This window comes from Leptosomus discolor, chromosome 2, assembly GCF_034619465.1.
Source record: "Leptosomus discolor isolate bLepDis1 chromosome 2, bLepDis1.hap2, whole genome shotgun sequence".
Taxonomy (NCBI): domain Eukaryota; kingdom Metazoa; phylum Chordata; class Aves; order Leptosomiformes; family Leptosomidae; genus Leptosomus; species Leptosomus discolor.
The window spans coordinates 48,945,042-48,971,859 of record NC_141392.1 but is presented as its reverse complement, the minus strand read 5'-3'; the positions used below and the strand labels follow the sequence as shown (position 1 = coordinate 48,971,859).

Sequence of the window (26,818 nt, the reverse complement as noted above, 5' to 3'; positions counted from 1 at the left end):
GCTGTACGAAGCTACCGCAACAAAATCAAAGAACAAAGAAGGTAAGGCTATAAATACAGTCTTCCTGGGGTCCTTTAGGCAGAAGTACCAAAACTTGGTGAATGTTACTTCATTCACTAAGAAGTTATGCAAATGTTGTCATCTTTGGTCCGCCATGATCTCTGAGTGAGGAAAGGTTTAATGCCTCAGAGGATGTGGCCTCTCTTCAGCACTTTTGGAGAGCAAATTTACGCAAGGCAGTGGGTATTATGCCTGGGAAAGGTCCTCCAGACAGGTCTCCAAGTTCTTTTTGTTTACAGTATTTTCTTCTCAAGAAACTGTCATCTCATCTCAGAGAGACAAGCATCCTTTCAAAACAAAGAATGACTTTATTTCCCTGACTCACAGTCAAAAACCAAAAGTGGCTGAAGTGGCAGACTTAAATGCAAGTGAAACTAAGAATTCACAGCTCTCTTTTGAACATTGATTCAACCACAAGCAAGCCAAAAAGTCGAAGCAAAGCTGTAAATCAGATTCTCATCCCATCAATGTCAGAGCCACAATTCAGTACTTTGGCCTGTGTAACTGATACTACAATGTGGACTATTCTCCTTTAATAGCAAACAAAGCGTGTTTCCAGCAGAAATCGTCACAGCATGCCTGTGGTATGGACAGGGCTTTGTAATATTGTTAAGTCAAGACTGCTTTCCAAGGTATAATGTTTAAGGGTTTGAGCTTTGTTGCCGTTTAAAAAGTTTTTTCAAACTCTTATGGCTTCATTTGTGATCTTGGACCTGTGAAGGATAATAGGTTGGGAGAGTATCACTGCAGACAGACAGCTCCTCAGTTCCAAGCTTCAAGTCAGCCTGCATTGGGTCGGATTCACCCTTTAGCGCCGTACAGTTTCTCAGCTGCAGTTCTTTGGTGAAGCAGAATTCAATCTGACCAATTGTTTGTGCTTTTTCACCCTAGAAACATGAAGGATGAGATCAGCATGATGGGGAGAAGAAAATAAATAAATTCTTCAATATATTGCCTTATCTATAGGATATAGTAGTGCTTATGTGTATATTCCCCACTTGAAAAATGTGAAGGAGATGGGTATCAGAGGCATCCAGTCTGAACAGCTTACAGTATTGTCTTTAAGGAGCAAGCAGACAAGGAAACACATTTCAACAACACAATTCAGTAACAATTTGGGGAATCTGCCTAATTAGTAAGTCTTATTATGAAATGCTGTAACACAGATTATCTTAGCATTTACCAAAACTGCACAGTACACAGAAGCTGTTCACCTTAATGAGCAGCTCTGGCTGAACTCTGTGAATATTGAAAGGTACATGTGACCTGAAAAGACACCTTTTAACTCTTTTGTAGCAGGACAGGAACTGAGGCAAAGAAAATTCTTCAAAAAGGAGAAAAGAAACTTGGTTTTATAATAGCTTTTACTGAAAAGAACACAGAAATTTTAGATGCTGTTGGCTCAAAACAAAAGACATAACAAGACAAAACAATAGTCACCTTGAACCACAGTGAAGCTCAAAATGCCTTTTTGTACCTTTTTACGTAGGGGGTTTTGAGAACAACCTGACAGACAAGCCTCTGAGCTGCTTTATTTCTGAAGGATTCTGTCCATTGAGTAACTTTCATGGAGAACACATGAGCCATGTCCAGTGAAGGAAGGATTGCTGCTGATAGGCCACACCTTTGTCAAGGCCAACAGCACTGGCTCTGTTCAGCTCACTCTTGTTGGTTCTATTAATTTGCTACATAGCCATAAAGCTTTAGCAGGAAGAATGGAAAACACTCAGCTATAGCAATACCTCTAGCAAGGTGGTTAGAGGATTCATGCAAGAGATGCAGGTTCAAATCTTTTAAGACCAAGAGACCTTTAAAACCCAGCACTCCCACTTTCTGGGTATGTATATTAACAGCAAAGTTATTAGGTAAAGAATGGACACTTCCTCCACCAACAGTATTTCTGCATTAAGAAAAGGCTGTTGCATCAGTAACATGAGCTGAACTCAGTGGTGCTAGTATGTAAGCAATGTTCTTATGAACTCAACTCCAAGGATCAAGCAATATCTAATCTGCAAAGAGCTGTATACACAAGAAACATCCAGACCTAAGTTTCGTCAGGCTGAAGACTTTTCACTCTACTTCTGCTTTTGTTTTTTGATAAAAAGTACTCTTTTTAAATTTTAAAAAACAAAAAAAAAAACTGTTTTTTTTTTTGTTGGGGTTTTTTGTTTGTTTGTTTTTCAGTTTTGGGGGGGTTGGGGGGTGTGTTTTTGTTTGGAGCTTTTACCTCTTCTGGAGGAAGACATTGGATCTTTGGTGTAACACCATAAAATCTTGTAAGAGCTTCCTTTATGGCCGTCATCTGAAAAATTAAAAAGCTTATATAAATTGGTAAGTCACTAGCACACCTTCCAACAGCTCCCACACTTAAGTTCACAAAAACTTTTAGATAAAGCACAACCTTAAAGAATTATACAATTAAAAAAAGATCACTTATTCTTTAGAAATTCCTTGACTCCTGCTGAAAAAAAAAAAAAAAGGACATGCACATATTTTGTTTTATAAAAGATTGCCTCTTACCTGGTAATATGAACTGCTTGGCTTTATCCCAGCTTTCAGGAGACAACTGAAACAAAGAGAAAACATTTTTCTGTTATTCCTGTATGCAAACATAACTTCATAATCATCAGGTAAACTGATAATCTTAGTGAGAACTTGGCAAGCATTACAGTGATGGAGAGCAAGGGAAACTTTTCTTCCATCCTCTGCCAGGCCTAGAAAAAGTTCCCCTTTTCTGAAAGGCCACTTCCCATCCAACTTGGCAGGGTCAGGAAGAATCCTCTCCCCTGCCTTAATCTGAGGAGCTGGGAGAGTTGAGTCTTCAGACAATATTGCTGTTATTTACTGGACCTTCAGAATGCTCCGTTGAGGACCAGGTAGGGCACACAGTTTAATTGCCTCCTTTCCCCTGCCTTGAGCCATACTCCTGTGCTCTGCCACTGGGAGGAGATAGAGGCAGACTTGTGAGGCTGTTCTAGACACCCTCATGTTCTAACACATGGGCTTGCTGGAGTGGGAGCACAGCACACTGGAAGAGGGACATGGTGCACAAATCTGGATCAATATGAATGTCAGGGCAGAAACATTTCCTGATTAATATGTTTTTGAAGAAGAAAGGTTGTTCACATAAGAGAAACAAGGTAACTCTCAAGAACCTCAGCCTACATACCCCTTCCTTTGGATTCAGTACTGAGGGAAGTTCACACTTCCAAGCTGACAGCAAGACTCAGGACCCAAGACTCCAGACTTCTGTAAGGAGTGGGAATGTTCAGCATCTCGCAGGATTTAATCCATGAGTGCTGAAAATGCTCAACCCTTCAAAGGTCAGGTTCTGCAGAGGGCAGATTTAACCCAGTTGACTAAAGGTCTAGTTGCTTGTGATAGTCATCTGGCACTGGATATAAGGAGGTCAATAAAACAGATGATGTTCTGTCATTCTTACAGGAGCTTGCATGATGCCATAGAATCACAGATTTATTAGGTTGGAAGAGACCTCTGAGATCATCAAGTCCAACCGTTGACCCAACACCACCATGCCCACTAAACCATGTCCCAAAGTGCCACATCAACATGTTTTTTAAACACCTCTAGGGTTGGTGACTCCACCACTTTCCTGGGCAGCCTGTTCCAATGTTTGACTACTCTTTTGGTAAATAAATTTTTCCTAATGTCCAATCTAAACCTCCTCTATGTCCTCTTTTAATAATTTATTTTTTAGAAACACTCTTTTAATCACTAACACTACTTTTTCTCATTCAAGTATAAATGAAGTACAATGAGAACATTAGCACTTTTTACTCTTTTCAGTAAAGATTAACTTAAATATGTTCATTTTTACCATGGAGAATATGATTTGGGCAATTAATTTCAACATGTTTCAGTCTCTATTCTATTTTTTGGTGTTATACATGCTCATATAGAATCACATAAGTGGTAACTGTGCCATCTGTAAAAACTTTTAGTCACACCATCACAGCTACTTAGGTAACTGACTTATCAGACATTATTAATTTTAACACTACATGTGACATGTTCTTAAGACTATGCCTAGAAAAATCTGGTTAAATTTTACAAGACGCCTACAAAAAATAGGAGGTGGGGGTGGGAGAAAGACATATTTCCTTTGTGCATATGCAAAGTGAATGAGAGTTTGTTAGGAGGCTGCTTGGACAAGACACTGAGAGAACACAAATAGAATTTTGTTGGTTGGTTGTTTTTTTTTTTTTAAGGTATGTTTCTAGATACAAAAGAACTTACATCCTCTCTCAGATACTGTCGTCTTATACACAAAGACAATTCATGGTCAACAAATCCAAGTCAAATATTCTCCCACCCATACCAAGCACTGATCAGGAAAGGCCTCTGGCATTCACCTGCAGCCAGAATGTGTACATACAGTACTCGGACAAGCCACAACATTCCCACCAAGATTTTGTATCTGGAATGGCCAGTGCTTTTGAAACCATGGGGAGGACTCAGTCCCTAGGACAAAGCAAGAACGTCACATTGGGATTGTTTGGACAGCTCAGGTCTGCCTGCAGTGACTGAACACCGCCCTTCAGGACATCCTCTCTTGCTGTTACCTCTCCATTTTTTCCCAGGATGTTCTGCATGATTTCGCCTGCAGCTTGTCCTTTCCTCTGAGCAGAGCACTGTCTTTTCTAAACACAAGCGTTTGGGCCTTAGTAGTTTGTTTTGACTCAGAAGTTTGGGGTTTTTTTGTCACTTGATTTAGAAGTTTACAGGTACCATAGCTTTTGGAGGTGAGATATAGCCAATACAGCGTCTCAAAATTCACTGGCTCATATTGCCTAAAATGATGCTGCAAAGAACACTGCTGGTTTACTGGACTCTGAAGTGAACAGAGACATGCTTCTCAGAGTAGACAACCCTTCTTCTGAACTTCAGAAATTAATTTATGCTAATACTCATTTCCCCTCTGCCATCAGATTTTTAGACCTTTTTTAGGCTAGATTTGAAACTTTTAGAAACTGTTTGAAATAAGAGGCAGACCACTGAGTTAATTTATGTACCTGTTAAGATCAACGTGCTGGTAGAGTTCTAAGGCTTTTCCAAAGTATTTCTTCTGAGAATTAAGGATCTGAAGCGTGGCTGCACAAGTGCCATGTTTCTCCCACTCATGTTTCCTACAGGAAGAAAGCAAAATTTAAGTTTTAGAAAATGTTATTTGCAGATATGTGCTGCACAAGCCAGCCAGTATACTTAAATCAAGTAGCTGAAAGGCTACATGTGTGAAGTAAGACACTGCGCTCAGAAAAATACTGCACGTGCAAAAAGCAAAACCAAGAAAGATCACCCCCATCACTTTAATTACAGCAACATCTATATATAGATATATTTTAGTAGAATCATTTACCAAGAGATTTTGCACCTATCAACTATCTTTTTAAGACTGGACATTGCAAGGTGAAGAGAAAAGATGGATAGTGATATGGAATAAACCATTACTTCATTCCAAAGCTGACTAAGAGAACTTTGTTTCAATAGAGTATGGCAAAAATTTACCAATCCAAAAGCACTGTTTGGGTGTTTCTTTAGATTGTTAGCCCAAACAGTTTGGGTGTTTGGGTTTTTTTAGCCGTCTCCTTTGAAACAGCTTGTTTTGAAATAATAAAGGAATTTATGAAGCAAGCATGTATTGCGCTCTTATGATACAAAGGTCTCTCAGTGTGTTACACAGATGTTCGGAGGTCAGAATGGTAAGAATTTGCCTAGAAAACAAGTATTTCTAAACTTTATATAGGTTTTAGGGGAGTCTTTTATGTAAATGTACTTTCAAAGCACCAGAATTTTTTCAGAACTGAAGAGACAAACCATTATTTTGGGTGGAACAACGAAGCTGCACAAGCTGCTAAGATGACTGTTACCTCAACTTTTACTTTGGCCTGTGGCAGTATTTTCATACACTTGCTCTCAAGTCTTGCTTCTATTCCACCATCAAGTCTTCTAATATCACGGAATAGAGTGTAAAAGACAGCAACTCTTGCAATTTTATGGCAGACAAACTCAAATAGGACCAAATATGGGCAAAGCTCAAAATGCATTTCTATCAATTCTAAAGTCTATCGAAAGACTAAACAGTATGATCTTTAATAAGACTGGTGTCTTTTTCCCTCCCCCCCATTCTTTCCTTTGAAATTTTCACAAGCCACTTGTATTAGGTAGGTATCAATTCAGCAGATGTACACAAGAAATTATGTAATCACAAATTCCTGACAGTACCACAGCATTCCCTGACCTTATGATGCCTTAAGAACCTCATGGAAAAAAAAAGAGAAGAACAACTAGTATTCACTTGAAAGCCTGCCTTTGAATTGTCCACTCATATCAAAAACTTCAGATTTTTCTTAAGGAATGAAAACACTTTAAAAGAAGCTACGTTTCTATCTAGAGACATTCGTGCACTACTTCTTAACAGAGAACAAATAAAGTAGCTGTGTCATCAAGACATTTGAGGCAGGTGAGAAGATGCATTACTGGAAGACTTTCACTATACGTTCCCAAATTTAGCCTTGTGGAGAGTTCTCATCTTGCCTATAACACTCAACTCAACTGCATGTCAAGTGAATTGTTTACTGCCTGGAGGAGTCCACTTTACATGGGCCAAAGAGCAGATTCCCTGACAAGGGATTTGAAATTACTGTGAAAAGAGAACACAGTTTTAAAGACAATGGAAGATCTTTTAGGGGTAAATTTAGCAAGAGATATTGAGCAGTCAGCTTGGACCAGAAGCAGAAAACAGTCAAATCCAAAGGGCTACTGAAACAGCAGTAAGCTGGAGGCAAGGCTTTGTGTGTATGATGACAATTTTTCTTCAGAGAATATATGCATGCATGTGTGTAAAACTGACGGTAAAGCGTTGTGACTGTCTTTGAAGGCTTTCAGTAGTACTTGTATTTAAGTCTCCTGCTGTTTCCAGAAAGAAGGCAGAAGTAAAGGGCCAAAGATCTGATGATGCTCAAGAAGCATATTATTACTAACATGGAACTGCTATTAGAGTGGTTTGGTCCAGTTCACACTGATCACAAGGCCCAGGCAATGGGGCTGTGGGGATCCCAAGTCAAAACACACAGAGCTACCCACAGACAATGCTCATGCATCATCAGCTGCAGCAAGCCAAGAATACACCAAGCCCAAGATTTTTAATCAGTCCTGTGAGCTTCCATAATGGAGAGCTACTTTAGAGTCACTACAAAACAATTACTGAAACTTTAAGATGACAGTCTTGGCAGTATTACTTTATTTTGCAGCACAGCCATGTAAAATAAAAATAATGATGTAGATACAGCTAATTCTGACCATTCAGCACAGGCATATGAAATTTCACATTCACTTTTTCCATTTAAATGCAAGCTGAAGCAGTTAGAAACAAAGGAGCTTCAGGTACCCAGGAATAACATAAAATAATTTGTTTAGAAATCAAAAGAATTAAGGTCTCAATGTTATTCACCAAGACACATTATCCTTCACCTAAACCACAAGACAAAGTAATTCTACGTGAGCTAGGCAGTAGCACAGAGCACATATGCGAGCTGTCAAGAACTCTGTTGAACGTTTTTTCCTCCTCATAGGACAGAAGTACTTTGGCAGGTGCACAGGAGCGGGGCTTACAGCACCAGACTGGGTTCCACTATATAACTTGTCCTTCTCCACCATTTTCTCTACGGTGCTGCTAAGAATAAATGTTCCACTTGCATACCTCAAAGGTAAGTCCTCAATGAAGTCTTAGGGGGCTGCAGAAATGCAAAGGAACGAAATTGGTACAACTCAACTGTGTGGCAAGGAAGCTGAACCTCAAAGAGATTTTGCTTCCTGTTATGTTAAAAAAAGGACAGAGTTCCCCAAACAGAATGTCATGCAGACGTGACAGACAAAGTCTGGAGCATATCAGGTGGGTCCAAAAATTATAGAAACCACCCAGCTTGAAGACTGTCTCATTATTAGAGTCAGAATAAAGAAGGTCTGTAAAGCACAGCTGCAAGTGCTGCCCACGAAGTGTGGAATATTAGGGACACCCAGTTGTCCCACAGGCACACTGTCCCACTGATTCCTTCTTCTGTATCAACTGATCCTGAAGGAAATTCTCTTGGTCTAGAAATTTTTATTTGGTCCAAAAATTTATTAACTATTATAAAAGGGATGGTTTCAGTTAATGAATTTTGAGATACAAAGCACACACAAAACATTTTGTGCTGTACTAAGGCATTCTATCCTGTCCAGTTCAAACTCCTGGGTGGCAATTGTCAGAGTTCGTAAGTTAACCAGGTGAACAGAGATGTGCAATTCTCTTTACAGAAGCACCAGCAGCCATCCTAAAATCACCAGGAAGATTCCTTACTTTCCCTTTTAAGCCAGGGCTACAGTTAGAGGTAAAGCCAGGACGAAACAAACTACACAATTATAGCAGTCTTGGAAAAACCCAGATGTCATATGCTAAGACATTCAATATCCATTTTGCTTGTCACTGCTCATGTTCTTTACCCAATTAAGATGCCTTTAGTCTACCACAATGAAAACTGTGAAAAGTCAGTATTATTTTCAGATTCTTATTTCTGCTGTATTGGGATTTTTACACTATATAGATTTTTATTTTTTTTAAATTTTGAAATACCGTATTTTACCTGAAGGGAGACATACGATGGGATCTTACTGGCTTTCAGTTGACTTAAAACCTTGCATTTACAAAACCTGCAGTTCGAGCTGCCAGTTACACTGCACTTGTCATCTTAGTGAAAGGGATTGAATTACTCCATCAATCAAAATATTAGTTACAGTGATATAACCTGAGTTTTGTATTGCTTTCATGATATTTCTAATTATATTTCCAGGTACTGAAGTAAGTGCTATTTGGTAGCCTTGAACTGAAAGGAAAAAGGTTTTCATTGTATCTGTTCATACCTGCTCCTGCCAAAACAGCTCATTTAGTAAATAAGGACTGGTATGCATCTGTTTTTATGAACAGGTAGGTGGTCAGGGCATGGGAGATGCTAGATTTACAACACATTTTTTCTTATTCTAATTCCAGGAGTGCTGTAAAGCGGCATAAGCTTGTGATACCACAGAAAAAAGCAGTCATGCTCTCCCCCACACTGTGCAAGAACAGAGGGGTGGAGGAAGGAAAAAGTAAGACCACCACTTGTGACTGTTACAAGTTTAGGTTGCCATAAGACACTTGTGGAACCAGTCTAAGACTTTCAGGACAAGCGTCTTCTGTAGAGCAACGACAACACTAAGAGAGATGTACATTCCCTTCAAAGCTTTTTCCTAGTGACACAGGGAGGAAACAGCCATCCAATCCAAGGGAAAAATGATGGGCACTTATAGTTGATGTGGCTTTAAATGCTACTGCCTCTAGCTATGTGCTCTGCTTCTTATCTGATATTACCGCTTTCACTGTAGATCTGGAAGAACAAATTGCATATCTATACCTTGGCTGATGCAGCTCATGGCTCAGCAAATTAACTTGAATGGCCACTGATTTTAGTTTAAAATAATGCACTCAAACCGAAGGCTGAGTAAACTCAAATACCACCCATACTGCTCTTTGGTTCAAGTGTCTGATCGTTCAGAAGCAAAGGGAAACGTGGACAAGAAGGAAAACAGAACTGTTGTCAGGGGAGATAAAAATCTCCTTCTCCCTCCCCATGAGCCAAGTAGGTTGATCTTCAAATAAATTCTCAGTTCTGATTTTAGGCTGCTATGAAAATAAGTAAGAGAAGTGGCTAGGATGATCCAATGTAACCTATTTTTCCATACCCTCCTCTGTGGGAAAGCCCAAAAGGAAAGGTCTCTCAAGGCCAGCAACACAGTGAAGCTAGCTAGGAAGAGTCCTGGAAACTGCTCTTGCAGCTAGCTCTAACATCCTAGGAGTGCTGCTATTCAGATTTAACGTGTCAACAGCAGTTGCTTCTCCTCCCTGGGGCAAAAGAAGGAAACATGTTTTCTCTCTCTCTGGTTGAGTTTCATTTCTCCAAAACCTCTGGCATAGCCCTCTCTTCAACAGCTGCATTTTGCAGGTGCTCTAACAAGAAAACAGATTCATTTTGTAAACGAGACTGACAAGACAGACTGCTTTCAGTGGCCTCCTGGACTCTGCTTCTCATGCACATCTCACCTGAAGAATTACTAACTTGGATTTTTTTATAAAATAATATCCAACATACTTTTTTGGGTTTTTTATACTCACCAGAACTGGGTGCGATTCAGAGATGAATGAAGCACATCAGGCCAATAGTGTCTCATGTCTGACATAAGATCCTAAAAACACCACAATTAATAAATGCACCTGCAGTGTTAAAAAGCTGCTTCTTACACCATCTACATACATTGGTACATATTCTAGAACTGAAGCCTCATCTTTCAACATCCCCAACTGAAACATTTACTCGCAAAAAAAGAAAAGGTCTTTTTTCCCCCAATATTCTGAAAATGCTGTTGTTGGACGTAAGAGGTAGGTACAACTATCTAAATATCTGAATGTACTAATACCGACACGCTGCCTCAGAGTAAGATTTTCCTTCAGCTGTCCCTACAGAAGTTGTTCAATCATGCAGCTTTTCACATTTGTCAGCTTAAGCTTCATATCCCCACTTACAACATTTTTGAACAAAATACAGAAATTTTTTTAATTTAAAAAAAAATTAATAAGGACTCATGCCCTCCAAGAAAACACACAGACAAATGTACTCTGAAGTCTTATTTTCTGTGCTCTGGCTTTGCAGTGGAAAATGGAAGAGAGAACATGGACTGACTGTAACCTCTTTTTCACAGGTGCTTTTTGCCACTGCAGATCCACCACCTATGTTCTGTAGATTTTGTTTTTATGAAGGATGTGGCTGAACGAGTCAAACTGCATATCTACAAAATCAAGTAGGAACAGCTGCTAATGATCACAAGCATTGCAATTCCAAGTAGTACCAGAAACACCTAATAATTTGTGAGACATACGTCTCAGCAAACACTGGGAGTGACACATTATAAGCCATAGGTTTTGCATATACGATGAACAAAAGTAACAGCACTCAGCTTTGCCTGGTACAACTGTTTTTGTCTTAAATATATACCTTAATCTCTGTGACATTGAAATGCCATGTCCTATTACACTCTTCAGTTTTGTCAGGCCTAGGGAAGCAAAATAAAAGTGAAAAGAGAATCTCCTAACTCACTAATGGTAACTAACAGCATTCTATTCTGTATCATTATCCTGAATTTTACACACGCAAGATCACAGCTAGAGATTTTATTTAAAAATGCAAGTAACCCCATCAGCATCTACAGTGTTTTAGAAGTAAAAATTCAAGCCATTAATTATGACAAAAACATTTCCCATGCAGAGGCTCTTCATTAGGCCCTCCAGTTCCCCTCCCTCTGTGTAAAAGACATACAGGGGGCACAAATGATATGGAAGGATCTTGCATATGATGTCACTAATGACATTGACCTCTTTAACCACTGCCTCAAGTGATGATTCTGCAAGTATCACAAGACACTCACTGGAAATCTAGGCATAATGCTGTTCACCTTTCCAGGATGCATAGCTTAAACTCCTGTACTGAATTTTTCCCTGAATTTGTGAGGAAAACCTTTGAATTGCTGCCATTGGCACCAATTCCAGTGAGTTGATTCCTTTGAACCAAATTAGTTTTTCCGGTACTTTTGCAATATTTGTGCTGAGTTAAGATGCTTAAAGCCACAAGCAGTCACGAGACATTTATAAATTCTGTGTAATCAGGAAGGGGAAAAAAAAAAAAAAAAAAAAAAAGAGAGAGGGGAAACTATACTTCCCTTTCTGCTTGAGAACATTACTGTTCTTATAGAGATGTATAAATAAAATGCTCATAACGGCAAGAGGATTTCAGGAGCTCAGCGAGTCATGAGATACAGGAGTGATAAGACCATAGGGTTTTGATTTCCAAGAAAATGAAGGCTTTTGTTTCAATGAATCATAAAAAAGATACATTAAGCCCTCAAAAAAAAAAAAAAAAGCATTAAGCATCCTGGTACAAAACTCGATTCTCCTTTACAGGCTGAAATAAAAAACACTTCATGATCATACCACAGTCCATGGATTGTCCAGTACTGTGGAGGGTCTTCACAATCATTAGCACTCATCTGTGGAGAAAAAATAGAGAATATTTGTTATACGTGTCTACGGATAATGGTTTAGAGGAAAAATAAACTGGTGGTCCAAAGCTCTAGTGAGACATGAGAACTTTTCCTTGCCCAAATCAGGAATCAGTGAATTCCAGTTACCTGAAGCTGTCAAGAATTGTGCCACTTATTAGAGACCAACTAGCATTAAAATTTTGAAGCAGATCAAGTGAATATCAGGAGGCATCCTGAACTGGCAGTGTACAAAGAAGACAAAGACCAGGTTGTGAGGTAATAGAAAGTAGCCTGATCCATGCTAAATGAATGGAGCTAAATCTGCGTTTATCATATTCCAGGTGTCAGCTCTCTGTATTTTTCTCATCATCAGATCTTTTTGAGGAGTGCAGAGCTATTAAAACAAGAAACATCAAAATAAACTAGAATATTAGAAAAGAACACAATCACCTTTAAGCATCCAGCAGCAGTTTTGTTTTTGTATTAAAAGGGAAAAATACAAAGAGATTAAATAGATTGCTTATTCCAAGTAAAATGGTTAGAATATGGTTTTTAAATATTTTGACTTGAGGGACAAGGGAAGGGAGAAGACAAAAAACTATATACATTCCTACAAAATAAAAGCTTGCAGTCAAAACTTTTCATAATGCAGGAGAAATAGCCCACATATTGAATATTGTTTAGAGCACAGTACATATTCCTGAACAAAACCCAAAAAAAAAAAAAAAAAATCCATGTTCATACATCACAGAAGACTATTACTGTATTTTCCCTGATTATTCTGCTTAGTAAACATGTCTTTTCTTAGTAAACACTTTTCACCATTAAATAACAACCCTCTCAGACTTTCATCCTCATAACAGCAGCTTTCCTTTTTGGCTCTGCATCCTGTCTTAATTATGCCACAATGCCTTTTATGTGATGCCAGAGCAAGAGCAAAGCATAGACAAGAGCAGAGAGAGGCCTGTAATCTCACTAATTGCCTTCCACAAGTCACAGGCCAGTGGCAGCAAAACGGCAAGCTCTGCAAGACTTTCTTGTTCTGTGCCTATTTCCTTCCTCTCCTCTCTTGCCACCAATAACAGAAGCAATTAAATCCAGCAATAGCTTTTTTCCTGAAAGGAATATTTTCAACCAACACACACTGCAAAGACCTAAACAATATGGCTGCTGTCATGACACAAGCTTTGTGAAGCTGAAAGAGTTCAGCTGGCTAGCCCAAAATACAGCAAATTAATAGCCAGCAGCAAATGCATCATCCACTGAAAAACAACGTGACAGCTAACCAGCTTGCTCAGCTGAGGGTGGTAACAAGAACAGTGCAATTGTGCTCCTTACCCAATCTTTAACCGCAGTTGTCAGACACGCCGAAGGGAAGCCCAGAGTTTTTTTAATTTGGAATCAGTTCTCCCCTATCACGGCACTAACTGTATTAGCAGTTTCTTCTACGCATTTCATCAGGCTCTTGGTGTCACACTGTGTGCTGGCAGAACCACGAGTCTGTGCAACATACAATGCATGCTTTGGCCAGCTTCATTCCCCTTTCGTTTTAATTCTAGCCATAGTATTTTTCCAATGTTCATTTTAAATCAGTAACATAAAATGAGCACACGCTAGTCTGAGAAGCTGGGTACCACTGCTGCTTCTCCAAAAACACTTCTTGTCAGCCTTCCTGTTTATCATATACTGACTGCTGAAGCATTAATGCAACCACTGACTTAAAACAAGAGTTACAAATGTATATTTTCTAGTAGGCATTGGACCCCAGAAAGCCTTCTATATCCAGATTAATTTGAAAAAGGAACACTGTTTTTCTCCTGTTTTAAAGCAATCTGACAATCAAACCATTCCAAATCAACCATACATGATCTGTAACACTGAGAAAAGTGCCAGTGAGCCTTTACAGCACCCACCGTGCTGAGAGGGAACACTGCAGCAGATAGACAAGCCTATTTGTAACATTGAGACATAGGACAAACAGCGGCTGCCAGAAGTGTGGGAGCTTTTTTCACCTCTGACATGCCAAAAAGTGAAACACCATCAAACTGTCACAGAAGTGTTACCTGTAGAGCTGCTCAAGTCACAAATGGTGTAGCAGCTTGTACATAGGAGAGCGTAGTGCTACTGGATCACACAGCGATACCCCAGTCACCTTCTGGGAAGTGAAATAATTAGTCCCACTCTCCCTTTCAACCACCCTGTTTAAGTAGGCCATCTGTTTAATTAAGATCAATTTTAAGTGTTATTTTGTCGTGAAACATCACAACTGCTATGAAAAATCCTTCCTTTTGAAACTGTGGAGAGAATTAACCTCTTCAACTTCTCTCCCCCAAACAGTGTGTAATTATTCCCCTTCCTCCTTCTCCCCACACCCTGGAGTAAAACCAATCAATGAATAGACAAAATTTGTAAGATTGCTGAAAAAATGTGGGAGGAGAGGGAAATAAATTTACTTCTTGTTGAACACCTCTCTAGCACGAGCTGATAAGTTAAAACCTTTCATGTGTTTATCTTTATAGAAGATGAAGACCCACAAAAACATCTCAACCAGACCTTGGTCACAGAGAAGTTGGAGGCATAGATTAAGAGTTCCCTTATGAGTTACAATCAGCATTTAGGAAAAAAACTTGCTTTTGTTCCAAAATAGCATATGTCAAGAGCTGGACTTGCTTTGACACACCTGGCTTAATACACAAACAAAGAAATAAAGGTATCCGTTTACCTAAGGAACTTCTTGATCTAATGCTAGATCATGATAGTGTGCTGCCCTCACCTTAGTCGCTTTAACTCTTTCTGTATTATGTGACTACTGCTGTTTTTATCAAAAAAAGAAGAAAAAACAGTGTTTCTATTCTTCCTTTAAGCCTTGGCTATAAAATTATTGCCAAAGCCTGAAATTAGTAAAACTTCTTCTCTCATATTGAAAAAATAAAATAAAATCAACTTCATCGGCCACTACATTCAAACTTGATCTCAGGCTGTTCTGTTCGCCAACCTATTCTGTTGTCTTTTCTCTGATTATTTCATTTGACTAACACATATGTGCAGTAAAAAGCAGATGACAGCAGGGTTTAGTATGCATTTCTTTATCACCCTTCCCATTCTCAGAGGAGGAATTGAATAGCCTACAAACATGCACCAGATTTTCCCCATTTCACAAAGGAACACCCACAGAAGATCCCTTTTTTGCAATCTCCAAGATGCAAAAGCTGCAATAATATTTCTCTTTCCAAGTTCCTGAATTAAAGACCTTCACAACTCCACAAAAAGGGAGGGGGAAAGTCCCTCTTCTCGCCCTTCAGTTGCTCCTATTTCCACCTAACAGGATTCACATTAATTTGTGACCAAAAAATTTAAGTGTGACACGAATTAGCCACATGAAGTTCAATAAATTGCACCACAGGCACAATTTATTAAGGGAACATTAAATTCATAATCCTGGAGGTCTGTGAATTTAGCCTGGATATCTTTGTAGAAGACATAGTCACTTTAGGTCAATTATACGGTACTGGAATTTCTAATCACACAAGGGGGAAGAACATCTCTCTTCCTCCTTCACCCTTTCACTGTGGCAGTCAAGTAGTTCAAGTCCTGGGGTTATTACTGCTTCCATGATACTCACTACTTAATTTTAACAGGTTAGTTTAAAAGACATGATTATAAAACACTTACTTTCCCGTTTAATTGTGCTCATCACACTCAGTATTAAAAAGAACCAGCTGAACATATACAGTTTAAAGCACAGGAAAAGCTGGGAGATGTGAATCCTCAAATTTCTGGCATGCTGAACTGTGCCCAGTGAATCGAAAAAAAGCCCTTCAGGGCTTCAAAAAGCCTGAAAAACTTTTTGAACACATAGAATCACAGAACAGTTTCAGTTGGAAGAGACCATCAAGATCATCAAGTCCAACCTTTGTCCTAGCTCTACCAACACCACTAAACCATGTCCCTAAGTGCAATATCTACCCATCTCTTAAATAGCTCCAGGGATGGTGCCTCCACCACCGCCCTGGGCAGGCTGTTCCAATGCCTGACAACCCTTTCAGTAAAGGAATTCTTCCTCATATCCAGCCTGAACGTCCCCTGGTGCAGCTTAAGGTCATTTCCCCTTGTTCTATCACTTGTTACTAGGCAGAAGAGATCAACCCCCGCCTCGCTACAACCTCCTTTCAGGTAGAACATAGATATGCAAAACAGGTGGGAATTAAGATGTAGGTCATCCACACACCTATCAAGAACACAGTCTGTAGCAAAGCAGTCTATAATCACATTCCTTTATATATGCAGCATAAACTAATAGGTACTTGCACAAAGTAGTTTCTCAAAGGTTTTTTACATAAATGGTATAATGAGTTTTCCAGTTTCTTTCATACAGCTATTTTTCCTTTCAACATCATGTCAACAGTCTTAAACTGAAGAATGACATTTCCTCCCTGAAATAACATAGCAATCATATATAAACACACTGAACATGAAAAGAATCTATGTACTTAAGAAAAAAAGCCCACAGCTGAAATTTGGGAACTCCTGTTACATTAATGTCAGCAACAAGAAAGATGTTACAGGAGTATAGTTAAGATTCTGATTCTTTGTATGACTCAGTGATGTGAAACTGGGCAAAAAAACACTCAATACAATCTTAATTTCACTTTTTCTTCACTCATTTGGAATGCTTCTGTCCACCTCTTACTCCTGAAGATCATAAGGAATCAACAAAGTGTCAGAAGGCCAGCATTTTCTGATGCTTAATATCTTCAATTATTAATTATAATTTCACTGGGAGGTCATAAAGGTTATTTGTCAATTTACCAATAGCACCACCCTGGAATTAAGAGTTGTAGCCAGTATGAATATACAGTGGGAAAACTGGCTGGTAGGGGGGGTTTGTTTGGTTGGTTTGTGGGGGTTTTTGGTTTGTTTTTTAATTTTTTTTAATTGATTACATGAATGAGATGCAAACAAGCATTTGCACTGGTACTGACTCTGAAGGCCCGCTTGTGCCAGGCACTACAAACTCCTCAACACCAACATCTCTGCTTGAAGTCAGTAACAGTGATGTTTACTCAACAGAAAATCAGATATGAATTGCATCAAATCTGCCCTTATTCCCCATCAAAAACAGGGAAACAAACGAAAAACAGTAGCTACTCCTTGATCTCAATTAGTCATGCACACCTGAGTTTTATTATTGATACTTCTCCTCCACATTTAACTAATGTAAAGTACATCTACTTTTCTACTTTCACAGACAGTATGTGACTTTTGCTGCTTTTAAATGTATTTCCAGAAATAGGAATCAGAAATAAAAAAGTACCTAAAGCACAAAAAATAAGACTCTAATATTGTAATAAATAAACCTAAGTCTCCCTGAATCAGGACCTTTTTGGCCCCAGAGACATTTGCCCAAAACTGAAGCTTCTCTAATATGCACAGGGCTCTTCATCCTTGTGTCGGTAAATCTGATCACATCTTTCATTTTGAAGTATAGCACATTTTTAACTCAGCTGTATGAGAAGAGGCCTTCGAGTATTTCCAGCCTAGGAAAAATGTGCTACTTATCAGATGGTAGTATGTATTTAATAGCAAAAGGGACATAAGTAGTACACCTCTTCGCTGTGCTTTTGACAGACGTATGTTGGAAGGTTGGGCTCATTTTGGTTCTCACCCCTCAAACGCAGAAATGCTCAGAGACATCTGCCATAACAGCTTTATAGCTCTCTTTTTCCTGACTCAATCTACATTTGATGACTTATCACTAAAATGCTGGAGCCAACATTACAAAGCTAAAACTTGTTGTGCAGCAGACAGCTCAAGTACTAACCTGCTGTCTTCTGTTAGATAAGGCATGCAAGTCTCCTTGGAGAGTCTGGTAAAAGTCTAGGATTAAGTTTACAACTGAGAAGACATCACAAAATATAAAACAAGCAATTAAGGCTTAATGTATGGCACGTCCTACATTGACATTGCGTCTGTAACACGCCACAATCCTGTCTTGTTTACTGCTGGTCTGGAGTGCAGGGAAGTAGCAAAGGTTGCACCAAGGTCAACGAAAGCCTTCATAAAGGTATAAGGGCATAAGGAAGATCACATGCTCAATGGGCTTTGCTCATTCTGTTTTCAAACTTTATTGTCCAAGGCTACCTTTGTTGGGATAAAAGAATAAAACACAAAAATCTCACCTTGCATACAGTCACTGGCCAATGATGAGCAAGATACAGCTTCTTCCAGGTATGAGGGTGGCTGTCACTGGAGAAAGACAGACAAATCAGTTTTTCCTTGAGCATTTCAAAAAGAGCAACACCTTCAGCCAGCAGTATGATGCTTACTTGCATAATGCATTGATTTTAGAGCTGGTTGTTGTTTATGGCTTCTATCTCAATATTTGAGAACTCCAAAAACAGCAGGACCAAACTAACAAATCACATAGAAACAACGTATTTAGAAACTCGCTAATACCTCCCCCCATTGTTAAACAAATTCAACTCCTGGCATTCTATCTCTGTATGCTTTCCATTTCTTAAATATGAAAGAAACATGTTGTTCTGTTTTATATTTAGAAGAGTTATTACTGGCAAGCTTTTACAACAATAATAATAATAATAATAAAAGATATCTTTGTTTGGAATGTTAAAAACTGCCTAATTCTTCTTGATAGGTGATTTAGCTGAAAAGAAAGTATACTACATTCTTGCAACTGTAACTACTGTTCTAAAAAAGAAAGACTAAAAACAACCATAAGCAATGTAGTTGACACTGCAGGAGATGGAACGTGATTTTGCACGTGTCTCCAACCTTTTACATCAAAAAAAAAAAATTCAGAATAAAAAGTAAAGTTAAAACCATCACATCGGGTTTGTGTGACAAGGTTTGGTAGCAGGGGAGTACAGCGGTAGCTTCTGTGAGAAGCTGATAGAGGCTTCCCCCATGTCCAACAGAGCCTCTGACAACTGACTACAAGACAGACCCGCCCCTGGCCAAGGGTGAGCCCATCAGCAACAGTGGTAGCGCCTCTGGGATGACATACTTAAGAAACAGAAAAAGCCCTGCGCAACTGCAGCCGGAAAGAGGATTGAGAACATGTGAGAGAAACAGCCTTGCAGACACCAAGGTCAGTGAAGGACAGGGAGGAAGTGCTCCAGGCGCCAGAGCAGAGATTCCTCTGCAATCTATGGTGAAGATCATGGTGAGGCAGGCTGTCCCCCTGCAGCCCATGGAGGTTAATGGTGGAGCAGATATCCACCTGCAGCCCATGCAGGACCCCAGGCCAGAGCAGGTGTATGCCCGAAGGAGACTGTGACCCCATGGGAAGCCTGTGGTGAAGCACGCTCCTGGCAGGACCTGGGGAGAAAGAGGAGCTGACGCTGGAGCAGGTTTCCTGTGGGGGACCCATGTTCAAGCAGTTCATAAAGAACCACAGCCCATGGGAAGGACTCACATTGGAGAAGTTCGTGGACTGTCTCCCGTGGGAGGAACCCCATGCTGGAGCAGGGGAAGAGTGCTAGGAGTCCTCCCCCCTGAGGAGGAAGGAGCTGCAGAAACAACATGTGATGACTGACCACAACCTGCTGTGCCACTGAGGGCGAGGAGGTATAGAATTCAGGAGTCAAGTTAAGTCTGGGAAGAAGGGAGGGGTGGGGGGAAGGTGGTTTTAAGATTTGGTTTTTATTTTCTCATTATCCTACTCTGATTTGATTCGCAATTTGATTGGCCCATGACAGTAATAGGTAAGTGATCTCGCCCTGTCCTTATCTTGGCCCATGAGTCTTCCGTTACATTTTCTCTCCCCTGTCCAGCTGAGAAAAGGGAGTGATAGAGTGGCCTTGGTGGTCATCTGGCCTCCAGCCAGGGCCAACACACCAAAACCATACTCTCAAAAATGCTGACTTTGAATTAAATGTCTGTAAAATGATAAACACTACATTTTTAAAATGCTTATCACAAATTAAGTAATTTTTAAACATTTAATAAATAATCAAACTGTGACACAGTCTTAAGGTTACCTAAGGAAGATCTAAAGAAGGAATATCCCATATGTTACAAAAGCACTTGTGTTCCAAGGCCTGTTAGAATAAAGATATCAGTAATTCACGGAGGCATCAGTACTATCTTATTCCTATGCAGAAGGAAAAAAAAAAAAAAAGGTTAACAATTTTGTTCAAAAAGTGTTGGAAGCCTACCTATATCATGTCTTTGCCAGTTCTACAGAGTCATTTTCCAATAACTTGGAGCAGACCTATTCTGGATAAACTAGAAGTAGGTAAAAATCCTGTTGCTTCAGACACTACAGCAGATATATTCAACCACACTAAGTGATTAAATAGAACAGCAAGTGGGAAAACATAATCAACAACTGTTCAAACTGACAGCACAACATGCAGTACTGTCAAAACTATTTTTCTGGAAGCCAACAGCCACATCCTTTGCTAGTGCTTGCCACAGGTTACACAAAAAAAATATATGAGAAAGCTAATTCTTCTCAATCTGAGGAAGTAGAGATGCTCCCATGTTACATCACTTCTCATTTTTTTCTTAAGCCTGCACATATATCTGTGTTTTTTAAATAATTTAGCATAAGAGCCCTGGAACAAATCAAGCATAGCCACAATGAAAACTATTAATATTTCTAACTGGTCTTTACCCCTGCTGTGGAAACCTGAATAGAAGAATTCCCCAATATTGCAGAGCAGTTGGTTACCCTGCTTGAAAAAATTATTGCTTAGGAAAACTAGCATCTTTCACCTGTATCGGAGATAGCAGCTGAACTTAGGCAACGACAAACGTGCCAAAACAAGTTCTCCTAGAACACACTTTTTGGCTAAGGATAGGTCAGAAAAATTTGATTATTAAAGAGAGCAAGCTTTATAAACTTAAGCTTAGATCTGGAATCCAAGGAAAGCCATTTTCAATACTATCCGGCTTCCAGGGTATCTCTCTTTTTTTTTGACCTGAGTTATCCTGCTCTGTGTGGTTCAGCACTGTGTGTCTATAAAGCTGCCTCTGCCACCAAGATGGCCAAGCCACAGCCTGAGTCCTGGGGATTCAAGAAACTTCAGCACAGTGTCTAAGCTACCAGTCAGCTGCAACTTAGCCATTATATGAACTTCAGCACTGAACCGAGCACCCTTAACCATTCTCTTGCCAAAACATTGAAAAGAAAGAAAAAAGTTTATTTCCTAATATAATGCAATAGGAATTTGAGCTTTTAGCACAGAAGGGTGCGATTTGGGATGGGTTCCCCCATGACCCATTGGCATTCAAGCTCAGATTTTGCCAAGTACAACCACCACCACAAGGCTGTGTGGCACTGATACAGCCCCAGTTGGGATACTGTCTGAAAAGGAATTTAAAACTGTTGGAACTGAGAAAACAGCAAGGAAAAAAAAAAGATATTACAAAAAGTATAGTGTAACAGTTGGTGCAATTCATGCCACAGGGATGATTCCAGCTTTTTGTCACAGGTCCCAAAATATTTCTGACTTTTGTTATTACTACGTCACAAGTCTAAATGATTCATTTAAAGCAAGATTGGAAAGTTTTTAAGTTTTCCTCTTTTTTCATGATGACATATTAGTAAATATAAAGCTTTTCTTGGGCATGACCACCATTCCTTCAGTTAATGTAGATGCCTCATTTTACCAGTCACATAAGGGAAGAATAATACATCAAAAAAAGCACATAATAAAATAAGAAAATTTACACTCATTAAACTGCTCTGCACTTAAGAAAGAACTGTCAGGGATTTCTTTTTGAAGCATAACTTACCTTTGAGTGAATTTATCTGAAGTACACCAACAACATAATGCCATAGAAAACCAACCCAGAAACCAATAGCGCAGCTTTGCAGGCTTCATTTTGTTAATCAAATAGCTGTAAAAAGGTGATAAAAGGGGACATCTGTAACTTACCCAATGAACTAAACTGCAAGTGTTAAAACATTGAAAAACACAACTATGTCACAAACAGCAGGTAATATCAACTCTAGACTAGATTTACAACATGGGTAAAACAAGGATCTGTTTCAAGGCTGTGCCTGATTCCCCAGCATGTATGCTAATTTTCAGAAACTAATGGCATCAACGATGAGACCATGGTTTCCTTTTTTTTTTCTTTACTTGCACACAGTCCCAATAGAGCCACTTTCCACTAAACAGAGATATACAAATCTTCTATGCAACCATACTTCATGTAATGTAAGACTCTACTTGTGGTCAGCTCAAATGCCCAAAGTGATTCATTAAAGAAACTGAACTTAACATTGAATATTCATGTCGGACTGACCATGACTGATATTAGAAACCCACTGGAAGTGAAGTGTGATGTCCAAGAATGAAATGCTCTCTAAATGCCAGTCGACTACTAAACTGATGTTACAAAAATTGCTGCTAAAACCAGATTAGTTTCTGTTCTTGTTATAAACCCAAGATGGCCTCTACAAAACCATGCACAATCTGCCTACTACCTCAAGAACCCTAGAAATCAGTGGAGAAAAAAAAAAACAAAAACCAAATCAACCTAACTTTCACCAACAGGAGGACTTTCACTTAGCACAAGTCAAAAAACCCCAGCTGCCTCCTGTATCCACCAGCCATTTCACACCATTTCAAATGCCACCTCCTAGATGCTAGAAACAGATGTACACGCATGTATTTACATGCAATTATTAATGCCTCACCAAACCTACTTTCGATCTTTCTCATTTTGAGAACCCTAAAAAAAGCACTACAAGACACTTTGTGTAACCCAAGTGCCCCTTCTAAGATCACTCACTACACAAGTCATATCCCTTTTTCTATTAAGATTGTAAAAACAATCTTTTCTAATAACAGTCAAATAAAACCTGTTTTGACACCAGTAAAGACGCTGCCGATTCTGCCACGAAGGCTAACTTTAGGAAGTCCAGTGTAATTCTGATCCACGGCTCAAGAGCCCATTTTCCCACCGTTGTGGGGTGGCACTGGGCACAGCCTGCAGGCCCCCTCCAGAAGCCCTCGCAGTTCTGCTAATGGTTTGGCAGAGCTGACGTACACAGGAGGCAGCCTCCCAGCCTGCAAAACGTGTCAAGACTTCATAACTGGTGAGGGGTTTGGGCAACAATTGTAAAAGTTAACCAGCTAGCCTTATCACAAGGTTTTGCTAAACTGTGAAGAAACAACAGCCTTTAAGACATTACTCCATTTCATATGCTAATGTCTTTCTAATTTGTAATGGATATATTACCAAAGTAAATGGCTTGGCCTAATAGAAGATATTACTAGATAAATATTAGCTGACAACTGTTAATTTTCTGATCTAGTTTCTTAAAAAAAAGGCCTAAAAGATTTTCACTCACCAGGCAAGATGAGCACAAAACCTTCAAATAATTTGGAGTGTGCTACTTGTATACAAAAGCAATTGAAAACGTAGAATTAATCTTCATCAAAAGCTAGCTAAAGCAAGACATACACCTTGCATTTGAGAAATGTATATACTTGCATAATGTACAAAAAAATCACAAATAAGTAATTAACTGCCAGGTATCAAATTTCCCCAAGAGTTCTGCATTTAAAGTGATTTCAAGTCTCATCACTTGAACAGCAGGAATTAATACTGTGAGATTCAGTCTTATAGACCTGCCTATGATTTCATCTATTGTTATTTTCAACTTTGTTTTTCTGCATGATAAACTATCCAAAATAAAACATTGAGAGAGATGTAAGGAGTTTTCATATAAGGTTCTGCCCTACCTATAAAAAGCACATTTCTTCAGCGAGCAGAAAGTACCACTTAAAAAACAATCATGTCACACAGCATCACCAAAAAAGGCTGCACTGTACAAGGGTGTGGAAAAAACACCTTAAGGAAGCAGATGATGGAATAAAAAATAAGCCAGCAAGCATTATGGCATTCCTTTTGCAAACTGGTATAACTTAAGCAGGCACAAAGAAACATTTTTTTTTCTCCAGTGACTAAGTTGCAAAAAAGCATAAAAGCAATTCTCTCCCTTTCTCATTCGACCTTTACATTTGATCAAATAATGACTAGAAACAGAGGGCGGCCTCAAAAAATGCTGCTATCAGAACACTGGAATGTACTGATTTGTTCTGCATATTGCTCTGCACCCTGGAACTGGAATGCAGGGACAACAGACAGTGAGCAGATCTGAAAGCCCCTGATACATAACTATTACATAACAAATTACATTTTTTCCACCAATAAACAACACAAATTCTCTCTATGGTTTTAGCTTGGAGGACAACATTGTGGCTATCATGACACTACCGTGACAGACTGAGTGATTTACTCAAGTTGACCTTTTATTCGTCTGTGACATTGTTGGTGGGAGGTGAAAAGTGCATCAATTTCACCTGAAAAGTACCGAAATGATGCAGATTTGAGGAAATACAAATCAAAGCTGTATTAAGAACTAAGATGTATGAAGCACAACCAATTTTAGTAAAAATTGCTTCTGTTTACTAAAAATTACACTGGATTACTAATTCCACAAATACAAAAGAAAGAAGAGATTAAAAAATTTTACACCAATTCTATTCTAATAAGAAGAAGCAGGGATTTCATATTATGAAAGTTAGTTACAAAAAAGGCATGATGTTCCAAAGACTTCATCATGAAGAAAACTTAAAACTTCAAAATGCAACATGCACACATACATAAAATCATTACTTGAAACTAGGCTATTGACTCATTTTCAATACAGATAAAATTCCGAAGAATAAGAATAGCTTTGGGATGACTCTTGATTTGCTATACCCGGATAAGAATGCACACACTTGTGCGTGTGTGTTAGTGACTGAGTCAGGACAAGGTCACTTACAGCTATGTTAGCATTGTTCAATGCTGGTATCAAAATTAACTGCACAGGCTTATCAAGGACTAGGCAGAACTTGCCATAAAAAGTGATGAAATCTTTCTTTAACACATTTACTAACGTTTAAAGTCTAATATTCCATCTTGAGGGGGCTGCTAACACAGTACATGCTTCTTTTGCACACTACCAATTAATTACCTGTACTCTACTCTTTTCCTTTTTTTTGCTTTTAATAACTAGCTTGACTAATAAACCCCATATTTATACAAAATTTCCTAGTTTACACTTTAGTTCAGGCACACAGACTTAAAGAACAGAGAAGAGGCTGCAGAAGAGCAGTTAAGCATTAGAGGACTCCCACAGCTGATGGCATAGCACACACACAGCTAAGTGTCGGCAACCACGGCCAGAGATGAGAACGAGGGCAGCTAGCCTGGCACCAAAAGGTACAAAAATGAACACCCAGGTTTTGGTATCAAGGCTGCACACGCTACCTCTGCCACAGGTTAGACAGCCAAATTACAGAACTGTACTCCAGAAGCATTAATTTCATTTATAACGCTCTCAGCTCTGACAACTTTTACCTCCACAGCCTGCTGCCAGCTAACTACTCATCCCAAGCCTGAGTGCTGGCCTAAGTAACTACCAAAAGCACTTTAATGATTTTCAGACACGATACTCACGTCCACTGACACAGCAAGCTTTTCAGCAGAACTTTCTCGCTACTCCTCTCACAAAGCGCAACTCAAAGCAGAACTTGCGCAGCAGCGGTTCTAGAGCGAGCTGGGTGGGAGCTCGGCGCTGCGCTCGGCCCTTCCATTGGCTTCCTGGGGAAGTCCTGCCGAAGGCGGCACCTTGCTTTCTTCACACACTAACTAACACATTGCTCTACATTTAGCACAGCATTGTAAGATTTAACTTCCTGACACCATAAAGCACTTGCTCCAGATAAACAACCACCACATTTTATTACAAAGATGTGCTCATGAATTACCAAGAATGCAAACCAGCAGAGAACCCGAAGCGGGATGCCTGCAAGTGACAGAAGGATGCCAAAGCTGATGACAAGAGTACAAAGGGGAACATTTTCCTAACTCTGGGAAACGCTGCAGTTGCTTTGGCTGACTTTCGATTTGCCTCACAGGGAGTTTAAGGCATAAGAGATGGAACCCTTTTATGATCTGAGCCCTTACCGGTCCCACAAACCCCACCGAACTTCGCGCACGCCGGTAATCTCACCAGAGACAACTGGCAAAAAAGCTGACAGGCGCACCCGGGGCAGGCCGGACGCCACCCGCCTCCTGCGCGGCTGCGGCCACCGCAGCGCCGCCACACGCGGGTCAGGAGGGGGCCGCGGGAGGAGCAGGGACGCCGGAGCAGGGGCTTTCCAACCCGACCTCCGCTGCCTCGGACCCGAGACCTCACCTCAGCCCACCGCTGCCTGGCCCCGCCCAGGACCCGCAGGCCCGCGTTACCTTCCGCCCGCTCCTCCGGCCCTGCCCCGCAGGAGCTCCCCCCGGCCCGGGCCTCCGCGGGGCCGGCCGCTACACCGCGCACGGACGCGCTCCCAGCAACGCTCTGCCCTCGCACAGCCCCGCCGCGGGGCTCCGGGAGGGACGGACGGACGTAGAGAGCAGCGCCGCGGCCCAGCCGCCTCCCATCGCCCCGCGGGGCAGGCCCGCCCTCCCCGGCCCCTCCGCCAGGCCGCACGGGGCCGGTCCCGCCTCACGCTGCCAGCGGCCGCACGGAGGTGTCCCGGGGCCTGCTCGGTGCCTGGCCGCTGCCCCGTTCCCCCTGCCCCGGAGCTCAGGGGGCGGTGGCGCTCCT

The 26,818-nt window shown here is 40.2% G+C and overlaps 1 protein-coding gene across 1 annotated transcript; it reads right to left on the bottom strand.

Annotated features, from left to right (window-relative positions):
• Positions 1-348: 348 nt before the first annotated feature.
• On the bottom strand, positions 349-25,706 carry RNASET2 (ribonuclease T2). The gene is made up of 10 exons (XM_009957726.2): positions 25,675-25,706; positions 21,949-22,053; positions 18,366-18,432; positions 12,137-12,192; positions 11,145-11,202; positions 10,268-10,338; positions 5,094-5,207; positions 2,581-2,626; positions 2,288-2,362; positions 349-947 (listed from the first exon to the last, which is right to left on the bottom strand). The coding sequence occupies exons 2-10, from the start codon at positions 22,035-22,037 to the stop codon at positions 756-758; spliced, it is 768 nt and encodes a 255-aa protein (XP_009956028.1). The 5' UTR covers positions 22,038-22,053; positions 25,675-25,706; the 3' UTR covers positions 349-755.
• Positions 25,707-26,818: the final 1,112 nt, after the last annotated feature.

Coding starts and splice junctions, on each gene's coding strand:
- RNASET2 (XM_009957726.2), bottom strand. CDS start 22,037: ATGAAGCCTGCAAAGCTGCGCTATTGGTTTCTGGGTTGGTTTTCTATG. Junction 12,193..18,365: donor GGCCAGTGACTGTATGCAAG/GTGAGATTTTTG, acceptor TTTTCTCCACAG/ATGAGTGCTAATGATTGTGA. Junction 948..2,287: donor AATGTCTTCCTCCAGAAGAG/GTAAAAGCTCCA, acceptor TCATGTTTCTAG/GGTGAAAAAGCACAAACAAT.